This window comes from Dermacentor albipictus, chromosome 1, assembly GCF_038994185.2.
Source record: "Dermacentor albipictus isolate Rhodes 1998 colony chromosome 1, USDA_Dalb.pri_finalv2, whole genome shotgun sequence".
Lineage (NCBI taxonomy): Eukaryota > Metazoa > Arthropoda > Arachnida > Ixodida > Ixodidae > Dermacentor > Dermacentor albipictus.
Window position 1 is genome coordinate 182,063,181 of NC_091821.1, and position 14,920 is coordinate 182,078,100.

At 43.2% G+C, this 14,920-nt stretch overlaps 1 protein-coding gene and 1 pseudogene across 6 annotated transcripts in view; one reads left to right on the forward strand and one right to left on the reverse strand.

Moving 5' to 3' along the window:
• Window positions 1-2,986, forward strand: part of LOC139054928 (uncharacterized) — a 33,150-nt pseudogene extending 30,164 nt beyond the window's left edge.
• The window catches only part of LOC139053133 (sulfhydryl oxidase 1-like), a 140,147-nt gene that overhangs the window by 45,895 nt on the left and 79,332 nt on the right, over window positions 1-14,920 (reverse strand). For 5 of the 6 annotated variants that reach the window (XM_070530287.1, XM_070530284.1, XM_070530286.1 and 2 more), the window contains one exon: window positions 11,784-13,990. In XM_070530287.1, the coding sequence (XP_070386388.1) occupies window positions 13,479-13,990 (512 nt within the window). In that variant the 3' untranslated portion in view covers window positions 11,784-13,478. Of the gene's footprint in view, window positions 1-11,783; window positions 13,991-14,920 lie in introns of those variants that run through there. The other variant, XM_070530285.1, reaches the window with a different exon arrangement.

Sequence of the window (14,920 nt, forward strand, 5' to 3'; positions counted from 1 at the left end):
GATAGTGGTAGTGGAAGCATTCTGATGTCAAAAAGCAGCAACTAGCTGTCATTCAAGCAGCAAATTAAAGTGGTAATCGAGAATCCATATAAGTGCTAAGCCTAAATGCCCACGCAGCTTCAATACAAAGCGCCTTACTTGGCTTGTGCTCAAAAGGCATGCACACACATGATGCAGCATGCTGACCGGCTTTTTCAACATAGACTATAGTTCTTGGCTGTATAGAGGCACAACCAATGCTTCGTGCCGAGCCAAAAATTGGCAACAAGAGAACACATCAGTTAGCTAACAAGTTTCCTCAGGTAGGCATGCACATGATTTGTTAGCAAAAAGTCAGTGCATTAGCAGTGTGCTTCTTCTGTGATTGTGCGCTTTGACCTCCTGGTGCTGTGTTGTCAGATCAAGAAGTTTCGAACATCAGCTTTGGTCTGTGTTGAATGTGAGTGACCGTGCCTGCCTGTAAGGGTAGGACGTGCTTTGTGCCGTTGTGCAAGGGGGGGTACAAGTCGTCAGCGAAAAAGGTGTCACTGTTCCGAGCCCCTGCCGATGCTGTTCGCTTGCAAGAATGGGCCAGAAACATCAAACAAGACGACAAAGTGCTAGACAATACACGCATAGTGTGTGCTTGTCATTTTGATGAACCCTTCATACAGAGAACTTTTAAGCATGTGATCAATGGAGAGGTTATTGAGCTTGAACGCGAAAGGCCAGCGCTTACTGATGACGCTGTGCCAACTGTATTCCCTGATGCACCTAAATATCTGACAAAGCATGTTCCGAAAAAAAAAAAAAAAGAAAGATCTCGCCAACCACTGTGCCCCATTATCGAAGCGCAAAGCTTTACGTGAAAGCACGTTTGACTGCAAACTCAACAAAGGCATTGACGTACAACCAGCATTGAAGACTTTCCTGCACATCTTCAGTAATGTTTCACTGCCTTCAGCTTTTTGTACCAGAATTGTGCTATCAAATGACCCTGGAGCACTGCGCTTCAGATGGCACGTTTGTGTGGAAACAGGAGATGCACTTGTTATTAAGCTCCTCGCATTTACAGTGTGCTCTAAACTGACACAGGAACAGCCGGAAAGATCACTGTGCTGCATATACTGCCACAACATAAGGTTGATTAATTTTTCATGGCCATCAAAAGTGATGGCCTCGCAGTGTTAAAGAAAGCTGATGCACTGTTGCTTGCCCTGGGTGTGATAATCAACGCCTTAAATCTGACCAGTGCACTAAGTTTGGTGCAGTGTACTATTCGCATGCGTGCTCTGGAACTACAGCTGAAGGATAACAGTGTTTGTGTTGTAAGTACACTAGGAAACTTACAGTAAATCAGATGTGCCGCCAGAAGCAGAAACCCAAAACAAAATTCAGACAGCGAGCTGCCAGGAAATCTGTTCAGCTGCTCTGGACAAAGATAATGCTTGTAAAAGCCCAAGAAACTGCAGAAAAACTGCGAGTTTTGAATGAATTCGTGGCCAGCACAGCTTTCAAACAGAAAATTAGTAGACTGCCACCAAAACAGTGTTTAGCTGTAAGAACCTGCTTTGAAGCCGCATCCAGAAAGGCAAGCCATGGCATGGCTTATGACAAGCTGTGTGTTTTGAAATGAATTCTGATGTGAACGAAGAGCCCACAGCCCTATGAGCATATTAGAAGGCATCAAATCATGGCACTACCAAGTATGTCATGCTAAGAGAAGTACATGCAAGGATTCAGAAGCACATTTGGTTTTAACGCCAAGGTGTTTTCAGCACAGTAGCAAAAAAAAAAAAAAATACATGGATGAGTGCAATGTCCATGGAGGACTTATTTTTGACAAACAAACTCCCTGAGAATATCGCAGTGAAAGCGTCAGGAAAAATAAGTGGCTTCATAGACCTCGGCTCTTTCACAGAACCAGAAAACAAGCCTTCTCTGGGCGACTACGGACTCGTCATAATCTTCCAGCCTTTGCAAGGTGAGTAGTTTCTTTTAACCGTACAACATCAATGTCATACGTGGCTTAAAGGGCCTCTCACCAGGTCTGGCCATTTTGAGCTGACAAGTGCAGAGCATACAATGCGCGTTTACGATCTTCTTTGCAAAGAATTACATTGCTACGCGCCGTGGAAAGGTCTGAAATTTCAATCTGAACGCCATTTTCCCTTTCCCTCGTGGCGACCGCGCTCCAAGCCAAACGGTGACGTAGTCGTTTCCCTGCGCCTACGTAGTCGTATCCGCAGTGTGACGTCGCTAGTGGTGACATGCGACTTCAAGAACTATTCAAGGCAACATCTGTTATAAGTGTGGTCTGTTGCTTGAATTGACGAACTGAAGTTAAGAGAAATAATAAAACACACAAACAGAATGTCTGCGTGTCTTGTTAGTCGCACCAAAGCAAGAGAGATGTACTTCCGCTTCATCTGCTTGTTCCCACGGTCATGCAGTCATGTGCACAGGTGCCGAAACTGTGCCATTTTCTACCATGTTCCAGCGCATGATCATGCTCTGCGATTTGCCTGTTCTGCCTGAGTATTCATGTAGCACTGAATTATACTGCCAGTCATGTGTCCTTGTGCACAGCATGCAGAATCGTGTGCTGCGTGAAATGAGACATCACAACAGCTCGGGTACAATGCTGTCAGCGGAAGTGCGCAGCGCCGCACAAAGGAAAAAAAAGAAAGAAGAAAAAAAAAATGAAGGTGGGGCACACCTGTGACGTATGTGTCACGCGACCCTCGAGGTCCCGTATGGGAGCACGCAGGGAAGGAATTTCGCTTGCGGGGGCTAGATCGGGCGAGTGGAGAGAGTGTCTCGATATGCAGTGGAGCTCGCTTTCTGAAATCATGGGTTCACGGCACTGAAATATTTCTATCTCGGCTATTAATGAGCGGATTTGAAAAAATTTTGCTGCAGAACGCTCCTTAGAGGCCACATAACTTCCAGCATATAACCGAAATGTGCTATGGGGCCTGGTGAGGGGCCCTTTAAGAGTAGCAATGATTTGGTCTTCATGCACCCGTTATTTCTGCATCTATGAAACTAAATGCCTTCCTCTGTCTTTAACCTGCAATAATTGCTTTTTTTATTTTTTATTCTTTTTTTTCTCAGGAGAATGGACCCATATACTCGGCATATTTTGTTCTAGAGGCAAGGAGAAGGCACCGCTCCTGTCCAAGTTACTACTTGAAGTGATGATAATGGCCAAAAGATCTGGTCTTCGCATCGATTATTGGACGAGCAATGGTGCACCATGGGACAATAGTCTTTGGAAGCTGCTTGGGATAAAGGGTAAGTTGCCTCATTGCATACATCTTCATAAAACTATTGATGTTTTGCTTGCCTGCTTCCATTTACATAATTTTCTCGCTGGTTGCCGCATCATCCGTGGGAATCACATGCAAGGCTCCTCATCCTGTTGACGCAGCAAGACACCTTCACATGATTTCTGACTTTCATCTCTTTAAATGTGCGCAGAATGGCTTTGTTTCAAAAGGATTACAGATACCACAAGGTCATGTCTCCATAGGTCCCATCCAAGAGCCTTGGAAGACTGATAGGGAGACCGTTACACAGAAGCTCATGCCACATATTACTTTACCACATGTAGAGCCAAATGCGTTTAAAAAAATTTGTGCCAACCTAGCATTCCAGCTTTTCAGCAAGAAGGTCCTGAAAGGACTTTTCTTCTACAAGAGTGATCTTCAGAAAAAGTTCCGTACAACAGGGCCAACAGAGCACTTTGTAAGGCTTATGGAAAAGTTAATTTTTGTCATGTCATCGCAAACACCAGTCAAAGGTCTTCAATCCAAGTAAAAAAGTGCGGACTTTCTCGAAGATTTTATTATTTTTTAAGCGAGTCGTAGAAGTACGCAGCAAAGCATGGTGGTGGTTTTTTGTGTACAGGGCCTGCCCTTGCACTCCGCGTAACACTGAAGAGCACGGTCTTTTCTGGATTATGTGACTTCCATGCTTAAGTACTTACTGCAAATCTCAGTCAAGACAAAGTAGAGAACATGTTTGTGATTGTGCGCCAATCATTTGGATGAAATGATCACACCCCGCCAGAGCAGTTTTTGATCACTGTGAACAACCTCAGCTTCTACAGCTTAGTGATTTCACCCAGAAGTGGAAATTCACAGCCTGAACTTATCACACTGTCCGAGCCATGTGACACATGTAAAAAAGAAAGCTGCTCAAATAAGAGAACTGGTTGATAGGCTGTTAGATAAAGGGAACTTAGAAGATGCCACAGTTATGATGAAGAAGCACAGCTTTTTACTTGTCCGCAAGGGCTACGCAAAGAAAAAGAGTGACAGCCGATTAATTCATTAAATAGCTGGATACATTGTGCGGAAGTCGCTGAAGAGAATTTCATGTCCTCATTGTACGTCTTCACTCTGCATTCTTCCTGTTCAGGGCGTGTCGATTGATAATGCTCCGTTAACTAAAGAGTTTGACCATGGCGGCTTGATTTACCCATCCAAGCCACTTGAACTACTTGTGGCAGAACTTGAAATAGCATTTACTGTTTTCTTTAGCAGAAGCAAGCTACATGCCAAGAGTGTGACTTGTTTTCTTAGCTTTATTCAAGGAAATGAACTCAAAATGGTTGGCTGCCCAGACTATGGCCACAAAATGACAGCAAACATAATTAAGTTTTATACGCTTAAGAGGCTGCATTTCCTTGCCAAAGGTTTCAACAAATCTAGAAACTTGCGGAGACAAAAGCAAAAGCTTTGAAAGATTAGAGGCAGTGCCAGTGAGAGTGACATGTTGTCGAGTTCACTGTGGAGAGTTTATGTTTTGTGAAAACTTGCACAATAAAGATATTGTATATGCTGAGTTCTTGCCTACTGTTTAATGTTCAAGTTGCAACAATGTTTCAGCACACTCGACCAGCCCAGTGAAAAGCTTTGGTACTGCCTACGCCAAAAGAAGAGGTCTTCGAGGTACGCGGTTAGCATCCGTTGTGCCATTGCGCTTGGCCCAATTTCAGTTTACTTGTTTCAGCTTACTTACATTGTTTTCAATCTAGGCTCTTCCGTAATTCGCACTCCTCCGAAGCAGCTTTCATTTTGGGGCACTCCAATAGTGTTGACAGAATGCATGCTACCGATTTCTTGGTATGGGTCAGGAAGAATCAAAATCACCTGTGGGCTATTATGAACAAATATAAACCTCCGTGACTTATTTTCAGTGATCAGGAGGACCACAACTGCGGATACAGTAAGCAATGTTCACGTACTTCTCTGTCGAAGCCAGAATTTGCTCTTGCCGCAAGCTCGCGTGGCTGACAGGGCCATTCGGGGGAAAAAACAGAAAAAAAAACAGCGTGCCAAAAGCAAAATAAAAGAAAGCACACTTCCAGCGAGTTTCAGTACTGTAGGACCGCGCACGCAAGTACCCGAGTTGATTGAGCCAGCCAGTAGCAGCACCACCTACCCAGAAGATTGAGAACTATTACACTTTTCCTTTGTGATCCAGACACTAGAAAGGCTTTTCCAGTCTCTATACACTTAGTCTAGCACAGAAGTGGGCACGATTCAGCCTGCTGACTGCATACAGCAATCCATATCCACCTAGTGTTGCCAACCATCCCAAATTTAGCAAGACAGCCCAGACTTCTAGAAGAGCAAGTGTCCCAGTCGGGAGAGCCAAATGTCCTGACTTTTGCTCTTTTTTTTTTCTACTGGATAACAACAAATAAACAAGATTTCATTTTTTATAATGCCTGACAGCTCGCCTACACATTCTTCTTTTTTGTGCTCTGTTGCACTGTCATAAACATCAAGGCAGTTTTGTTTTTCTCGTGGCCCAAGTTCTGTCATAGGCCCTGACCGTTCACAGTACAGTAAAACCTCGTTAAACCGTACCCGCTTAAACAGTAGTTTCGGTTTAAAAGTAGTAAAGTCAATTCCCCGACTCAGCGGCCATTGAACATAATGTATTTTGTATCCGCATAAACCGTACCAGCTTATTGCGTACGCATCGGTTAAAACGTAGCGTTTCCACTTTTCGTCGCGCAAGCACGGCGGTGCGTAGTCTCCATCGGGCGGCCCGGCAGAACAACAAGCCTCGGAGATCGGTACAACGGCCTCCAAGCGCTCTGTGCGTTTGCACGTGAAGCCGCATCAACATCAACATCATTTCGACGCCGCATGGACGCCGTGCCAGAGAGCGTTGTTGCGTCGTGCAAGCGAGGACGCGCGTCATGCCGAAGCTAGGATAAAAAAGACGCCGGGTGCTCAGCATGGAAGAAAAATTGGACATCGTCCGTGCTACCGAACGTGACACGAAGAAGTCGGCGCTGGCCCGCGACATGGATCTGCTGTTGACTACAGTGTGTGGCATTTGGAATGCGAAGTTGCTCGGCAGCGCTGCTGCGACCGCGAAGAGATGTCGGCTACGAGGTTTGACTTTTCACCATCGTTGCCGCTGTTGTTGCCGAAGTGTCAACTAGCGACAGTGATGAGGATGACACGGAAAGCGACAGCAGGGGCTATTCAGGTCTGTCAGTGGCAGAAGCTGCGCGTTACGTCAGCCTCGTGAATGCGATCGTCGCAAGGAGAACAGGGGCGCGATAACGTAACTATTCCAAACGAAAAGTTTTCCGAACTCCGGCACCCGGCAATGAAAAAGGCGCCCCGGGACTTATGCAGCACTACTGCGCGCGTGCACGGAGAATACGTAACGCCAACGAGGAATCTGCCGTGCGAGTGTTTGCTGAGAGAAGGAGGGCTGGCTGAGAAGCTGGCACGCAGCTTCAGCAAGTTTGAGGCCGCTGTCGTCGTGCTAGGCTACTGCGGCGTCAAACGAAAATAACACTTTTGCTGTGTGAAGTGAATAAATACTGCATGTTTATTTCCTCTTTCATTTCACTCTGAGTTCCGTTCTCGACAGGTCCGTGGGCGATCTCATGCTATTTCGCTTAAACAGTACTACTGTTTAATACGTACTTTTTCCGAGCTCCGGCCGACTACGGTTTAACGAGGTTTCACTGTACCTCTATCCGTATCGGCAGCCATGTTAGTCAGACAAATAAACACTGCACCTTTCTTGTTGTAAATCACGACTCCAAGAGGATTTCAAAAGAAAGTTCAGTTTTGTTGCATCTACAGACCGGCAGCTCAAGGCACTGACAGGGTCAATTTTTGCTAACATATTGATGTGTATAGGTATAAATGTAATCTAATTGTAATTGTAATATAGGTAATAGTATGTAGTTCTATATGCACCAATAAGAGGCAAAAAATACGTGGAGTTGACACCAAGCCAGGAAAAAATTTCAACTTAAATATTATTTCGAGATATCAGAGTTTAAGTTAATGAGTGTTTACTGTATTTTGAAGATTAAAATAGCATGTGCAAATTTTACTTTCCTAGTACGTACTACTTATTACAGTGTATTTATACTTTGAAAAACAATGTATCATAAAACCTTTTTTCCTTTTTTTCTCACTTCAATGTAACTTTTTAATGTTCTGAAGATTTTAGATCTACAATAAAAGAAATCTACCCTCACTAAAAAAAAAATACCTTCATAACGTTCATTCAACACTATTAACCTGACCATTTAAAAGGCAAAAGGAACCCACACTTGGAATTTTGAATACTTGGGCACACTTGCCCTGCCAAAAGTAATGACTTTGCTTGGACTAGCATAGAAAGCTGGTGCCTTGACAAGAAAGCAAGAATTGGACTAAGAAGAACATAAATAGACAACATGCTAACTTGCAGCTAATGTTTTTATTATAATCGACATGTAATATATAACATCATGGAAAGCAGACAACAATAAAGGTCACAAAAGAAAGGGGGACCACATGGCAGGAAAACTATAATACCAACACAATTCAAGGAATTTGAAATGTGTTCATATTATCATTTTATCAAACATATGGCGAGTTTTCCTTGAATAGTGGTGGTGTTACAGCGTTGCCTCGTCGCTTTTTTTTTTCATGTCCTTTTTTTTTTTCCTTGCTGTCCATGGTTGCATAAAATTGTGCACCGATTATCATAGGAAATTACTGAGCGAATGAATCAAAGGAGCCCCACAAAGAGACACATGGAAACCCTAAGTGCGGACTAACTGATTTTATTCAAGTGAAAAAAACATGCTTATATAGTAGTTTAACTTACACAGCACATGTGCTGACAACAAATGGCAACTATACAGAATTGAAATATACACATATTTTATCTATATCTTATATAGCTTCTAGGAAGGATATTTTGAAATCAAACAGCTATATAGTTGCGTTGCTCACACAAGCATTTCCACTTTCCTCGATAAAATAAACTTTCAAAACTTCCTGTGCATAAGTGTCACTGCTTTTTCCTAGGATTGAAATCCTGTGAAATTGTGCTTCACACTTACAGGTCAGGCCACAGACTGAGCAAGCACATTAGCCCCTTCAATGCTTTTGCCAGTCAGCTCGTGTTGCCATGCAATCATTTACATGGCTTCCTTTCCTATTCATACAGCAATTTCCTATGACAATCATGGGTCAACTAGCCCCGCAAGATGTTCTTTTAAAGCATGCATACATTCCATCAAAAACTTCGATTCAGAATAAGTGGTCATGCGTTTTGGCTTTTCTTTCATTCTTTTTCTCTTTTTGTTTCAAATTCCAGTAAAAATGCTCAAAAGTGTTATTCAGATGTGTTCTTCCTGCAAGAAACTATGTTGCACCAAGTTTACGTATAAATTTTAAAGGAAAGAAGGCATGTTCGGGGTAATGTTTGGGAACTATTTAATCTTGGACAGGGATTTCGGAGAAAATTACTTCACACTAATGTTTTCCTCCTTTTACAGGCATTACACTAGTGCATAGAAGGTTTGTAAGGTATCTTGGGAGAATTAAATGTACGAGTAGAATGTGACATTAATGACGCCTCTAAACAAAAAAGTGTGATTTATTAAGCCAGTGTTTTGGTGTCAGCTTGCAGCTGTGTAAATAATTAAAGCTACTAAAGCTTCATACTTGTTAAATAGATGCTACAAAAAAAAAAAGAAACCCTGCTTTTAATGCTCTCTGGACAGCACATGGGGCAGGAATTTTTTCTTTAAGTATTACTTGTACTTGTTCATTGATTGTTTCTGCACATTACAAGAAAAGTCGGCTATACCTAATTCAACATTCATGCTTTTTTTTTTGCAATCACTCAGCAATATTCACTTAAAATCAAACTGAAATTTCACTACATATTACACACAACCAGAAAATATATTACGTATAGATCAGAAGGAACACAGACCATATTGTTTGCTATGCCCACTTTTCAGGGCTTGCGACATTTAAAGAAATGTGATAAACTTAACAGTTGGTCATGACCATCAGCAAAACCAGCCAATGTTCTAACAAATAGGCAGTGAACACTTATGTAGTAGTGCTATTAGCCTCACTAAAAATGAAAGAAGGAAAGATATGAAGATAGAATATCGAAAAAAAAAAACGAACAGTAGTAAAACCTCATTCATACGTTCTGAAAAAAAAAAAAAAACACCGCGAGAAAAACATACTGACCGGGAGAACGTACGATCCGAAGTAACTAAAAAAATTTGTCAGATTCAACTACTGTTGACATTTTGCATAATGCGAAGCGTCGCGTGGATCGTTGCGGCACGAGACACGGACGCGCGTCAAGCTGGTGGTGCTCCGGCGGCCCAAGACAATTTTTTTTTTTCGTATAGCGTGATGTTTTAAGAGGGCGACCGAAAACAGATGAAACCAGGCTGGTGGGTGACGCCGGATGCCGCCGAAGCATAACGTGATGCCCACATCGTGCCGCATGCAGCAGGGAACGGCCGCGCGTTTGGATTAGCGCCTACTAAAAGCGCGCAGTACGCTACCAATGGCACTATGCATTACGCGCTATAAAACAGGTAGGTGAAGATGCTTATCGCAGTTGGTTTGGCGGCGATAGCTGGGAATGCGGCGTGCGACGACCCAAGCAGAGATTTGCTGGCACTGGAACAAGAAACCGCGCGCGCCATCATTTTCACGTGAGGCTGTTCTTGGCTGCGTGCGAGCTTTGCGCCTTTTCTTGTTCACATGGAATCTAGCGGCCAGAAGACGTATACGATCGCAGTCTGCAACACAGAACGGCAGCGAGCTTCGGTGATCGTGTAATAAAAGCATGCTGAACTATGCTTCTGACGGCACCACACACTGTGAAATCGACAAGCGAAGATGCTTATCGCAATAGGATTGGCGGTGATAGCTGTGAAAGCCGCGTGCGACGACCCCGGAGAAGATTTGCTGGTACCGAAATGAGAAACTGAGTGGGTGCCTGTGTTTTCACATGACGCAAGCGGGCGAGTGTTGCGGTGAAGCTGCCGTAGTGGGCACCTATGTACTGTTCTCAATCGCGAGCGTTTCGCGCATTTTCTTGTTTACGTGGGATCTAGAGGCTGGAAAACGCATCATACGATTGCAGTTTGGCGACGTACTGAAAGTTGGTGCCGAAAGATCGTGTTTTCCGAGAACATATGAGCCGGCAAAAAATGAGCCCAACTCTATTGGGTCATTTTTAAAATTATTATCTATTGCGAATGTTGGTGCCGAGAAAATGCACGTAACAGGAACGTATCAACGAGGTTCTACTGCATACACCATACCTATATACCCTGCTTTTTTTTTTATACATACAATACAGAATTTGAAGAAAAAATCTGTGTCACATAGCATAATTTTAGTCATGGAGCTGGATTACTCGAGGAAGCGGACATTACTTCCGCAAGAAACAGAAGTACATAATCGACTAACTGACAAGATTCACTTCTGAACTTCTTAATTTATCACTTTATGGCACATATTACTGCAATTAATGAATTGCAGTCAGTGAGTTCCCAAGGCTTATCCACTTGGAATGAATTTTCAGGAAGACACCAGTTTTTAGATATTCTTTGCCAAAGCGTGCAACAAAATAGATGGGTATCCCATTTATATTTGGGCTTCAATGCATAAAACGACATGTTAAAGAAGTAAGTGGAACAACAGTGCCTTCTCACGACAACTTTGATTGCATGTATGTTGAAATCTGTAGGATCTTGAGAAGTTAGAGGATCCTCTGCAATTAACTACTGCCAAACAGATGCTGCCAAAAGTTGACATCATGGGAAGCAGGAGTGAGAATTACAAAGTTGTGTCACCACCCCAAGCCCCTGGTCACAAAAAAAAAACTGATTCATTTGAATTTGCAGAGTTCTAATCTACAAACCTCACTTAAATTTAGATTTCTATTAACTGCCCACTCAAAGCAACAAAGATAATGGCACAAGCATTTCCTTAAAGAATGTGCACCACTGTGTACAATGTGTAGGGATCAGTGAAAGCAATGCAGAAAAATACAATATGAATAAAACATTCTGCACAAATATGTAATTCACAGCTAAGGGGTTCAAGCTTTGTATGAGTGTAGTTTTTAACTTTAAAGGGCTCCTCACCAGCTTTAAGCATAGCAGACAGACAAGCAGACATGCACAGTGCATAAATGATGCAGTGAAAACAGCTGTAAATTCCAACAAAAGTTCAGGTCCCCTTAGGCTTCTCAGAGGAGCCCCCATTCCTGCCAGAAGCAACATTATAGACGGTTGTCTCAGTGTCACATGCACTCCTTGCAGGGCAAAAATAGACAGCAGCAGTGCAAACTTGAGAGGTTCAAGTGAAATGCACTATTACTAAGTGAACAGGTGGACTAGGATGTAAGCATGACAAAGATGAACACTCGTCTTTGTCCTGTTGACATCCCAGTTCACCTGTTCCCTTACTAATGCTGCATTTCATTTGAACCTCTCAAGTATGCACTGCTGCTGGCTCTTACCAAGACAAATCAACTAGCCGAATCAGTCACCCTTCCATGATAGGCAGAGTCTGCAAAACCGCTGATGCAAATGTGATGAAAAAAAAAAGATATTGGAGAATCCAGGAGATGATTATCACTTGCACATGCAGTTCGTGGTACTGACAGGAGAGAGCGTGAGCTTCGAAGTGGGTAGCTCACCGCCTTGAACAATCGCCTCACATTTTATTTGCTTCTCTCTCTGCCCTTACAAAACCATTTTTAACTTGCGGCAACATTCCCTGGATGGCACTTTACAACTTCCAGCATATAACCAAAATATCCAATGAAGCCTGGGGATGGGCCCTTTAAATTACACTCAAAACTGCAATTTGATGCACAATATTTTTTTGTTTATAACACTCATCCTTTGTATGTTCAGCTTATTTGTTTCCAGCAGAGGAGGTCAGAATGCTACATATTATATTTAATAGAAATGCCTTTACAACAATTTGTCCACTGTTCCTGTTGTAAGAATGCAATTCATTTGTTCAGAGGAAGAAAATTACATTTAATTGAGCTTGGTCAACCAGATAAGGACAAAATGTGTAACTAACTGAAGCAATGCAGAGCTTTGACTCATCCAGTGAATGTGCCTTTGAATGTTAAAAAAACCACAGATAGCCTAATTAGACACCTGTGCTATAAATCTTAACTAAGGAATAAAGTATGCGAAAAAGAGAAAAGGATACCGTATAGACTTGTGTAAGGACCATACTTTTTTTTTTTCTCACAATTCTGACAAGGTGCGGCCCTTATATGGGATCAAAGCTTTTAGTTAAAATGATGCCAGCGTAGCCGGAGACTTGTGTACGGCCCGGATCCCTGGATGTACCATTGGATCAGAGGTCCACGCACAGCTCACGCCACCTAGTAGCGGCACACAAAAGCACACAACGCACGAAAATTCGCCGATGTGCACATGCAGCATCGAGGCACCAAGCACAATGTCTTCTCCATTGGAAAATTCTCTTTCCAAATTTTGGGCAGCCAAGTTGGGGGTGCAGCCCTTACACGAATCTATACAGTAGTTGCTCTGTAATGCAACAATGATAGGGCTTGAGGAAGGCAATCACTAAAGGATTATACAAAAAGTATGTATGCCATGCTCTTCTGCAGTCTTGATCAGACAAAATAATGCATTATGTAAAGGTACAGCAAGGCTAACGTCAAAGAATACTGTAGAAGCATGATGCAGATTACTTATAAGACATAAGCTGCAATGACAATAACAATGAGAAGAACTGACTGAGGTGCCTGTAGTAAACCTACATGAGGTAATTATGCACTGGCAAAGACTTCCAGAATAATTACCGAAAATTATTTCTTCTACATAAACATTCTGTTATTTTCTAAGAGGACAGAGGAGCTCAACATTTCTTATGCACAAGTGTTTGAGCAGTATATCACAGTGTGGAAGTATAGGCAATGTGTTCTCACATGCTTACATTAGACTGCATGTAGTTCACATTTGTTAAGGGCAAATATGACAAACACCCTTAAGTACGCATGTTTAAGCACATAAGTCTGCCCAAAGAAGGTGGATGCCTTCTCTACAGGCCTTGGGGCAGGACATTGGGTTGGTAATGACATTCTAAATTCTGGTGTACCAAAAAAAAGGGGCTTTCAGATGCATCCTGCAGCAGCTAAGCTAGTCGCGCAGCATATGAAGAGTACCGTGTAGGCAGCCTGTGCCACCTGTGTAGTGCTTTCCAGAGAGCCAGGCAGAGCCTGCGCCTTGCACAGATGGCGACCATCAGGACAAAAACAAGCAGCCCCAGGACGAATGGAATTAAGGGAGACATACCGACAGGCACTAGGCCATCAGGTGCGTAGAAGTGCAGTAAGAAGCTGAGTGAGTGCTGCTCATTCCACCGGGTGCCCTCGCGGCAGTCGCTGCATAGTGTAGGTGGAGGGAAGGGCTGCTTAGGGTGCAGCGGGTCCTCCGACATGTCCCCAGCCAGCCGTGCGTTGACTTTGTTATGTGCTCGCCAGAGCCAGAGCACAGCATCCTGCGATGTTTGAACCTCGGAGTCCAAATTCTTTGCCATGGTGCTGAAGTGGACAGCACAGTAGCGGCAGGAGAAAAAATAGGTCACATAGCCCCTGACAGCCTGGAGGACATCAGCACCGGATGCGTCCCTTCCAAGTGGGTATCCTGTGTCACAGAGCCAAAAGGCATCAACAACTGCAGCCAGAAGTTGAATGTGAACCTAAATTACCTTAATATGCACGTAAAAGGCCATGACCAACTACCACACATTCTCTTGTAAGGGCAGCACATTTTTTTTTTTAAATTTCATTCCAAAGCTGATTAGTGCAGCTCATACACGGATCAAATGTAAATAAGTGTTCCTCTGAGAAACAGATATGTGATGACTTTGGGATGCCTTTGCTCTAGCATATTGCTACTCATTCATCATCAATGCATGCAAGCATGAAGCTGGAGCCACTGGAATCTGGTTTAGCAGAAGCGAGTGGTTGAAAAGTGAAGCTGTCCTCAGATTCGCCCTGACTTTGCACTAAGTGCATAGTTTCATTATGAAAAGTTAACTGGGGTTTTCGTGTATAATGCTAATGAAATGTTACGATCAAGAGCGCCCACTTATATTTCAGGAGGTGCAAGTTTGCCGAAAACTTCCTGCACAAATGTACATATGAAGCATAGAAAGTCTCCGAGCGATGCATACATACTCAGGGTTGTGTACAGTGGCAGGCCCTGTTGGCAAAAAGAGGTGTTGCCTCAACACGTACACACAGGGCCTAATGACTGGCCGCTGTATGAAAGTGCAACAAAAAGCAACGTAAAAGACAATGGGATATGGCGTGGGACACCCGGATAGGAATTTCATGATGATACCAACACTTAATGGGCAAGCTTCCCTCTAACAAACTGTCAGATGTAGAATCAATGAACCGACCAAAGAGGAATTTGATATGCTGCCGTGTGCTACATCAATACCATGCTGAGACAGTGCAGCCATGGATGACAAGATGCATGCTTAGGCAAGGCAGGTGCGGCCAATGCACAAATGATCTTTGAAAAAAAAAAAAAAAAGAATGTTTTCTCAAATGTTTGTATGAAAGT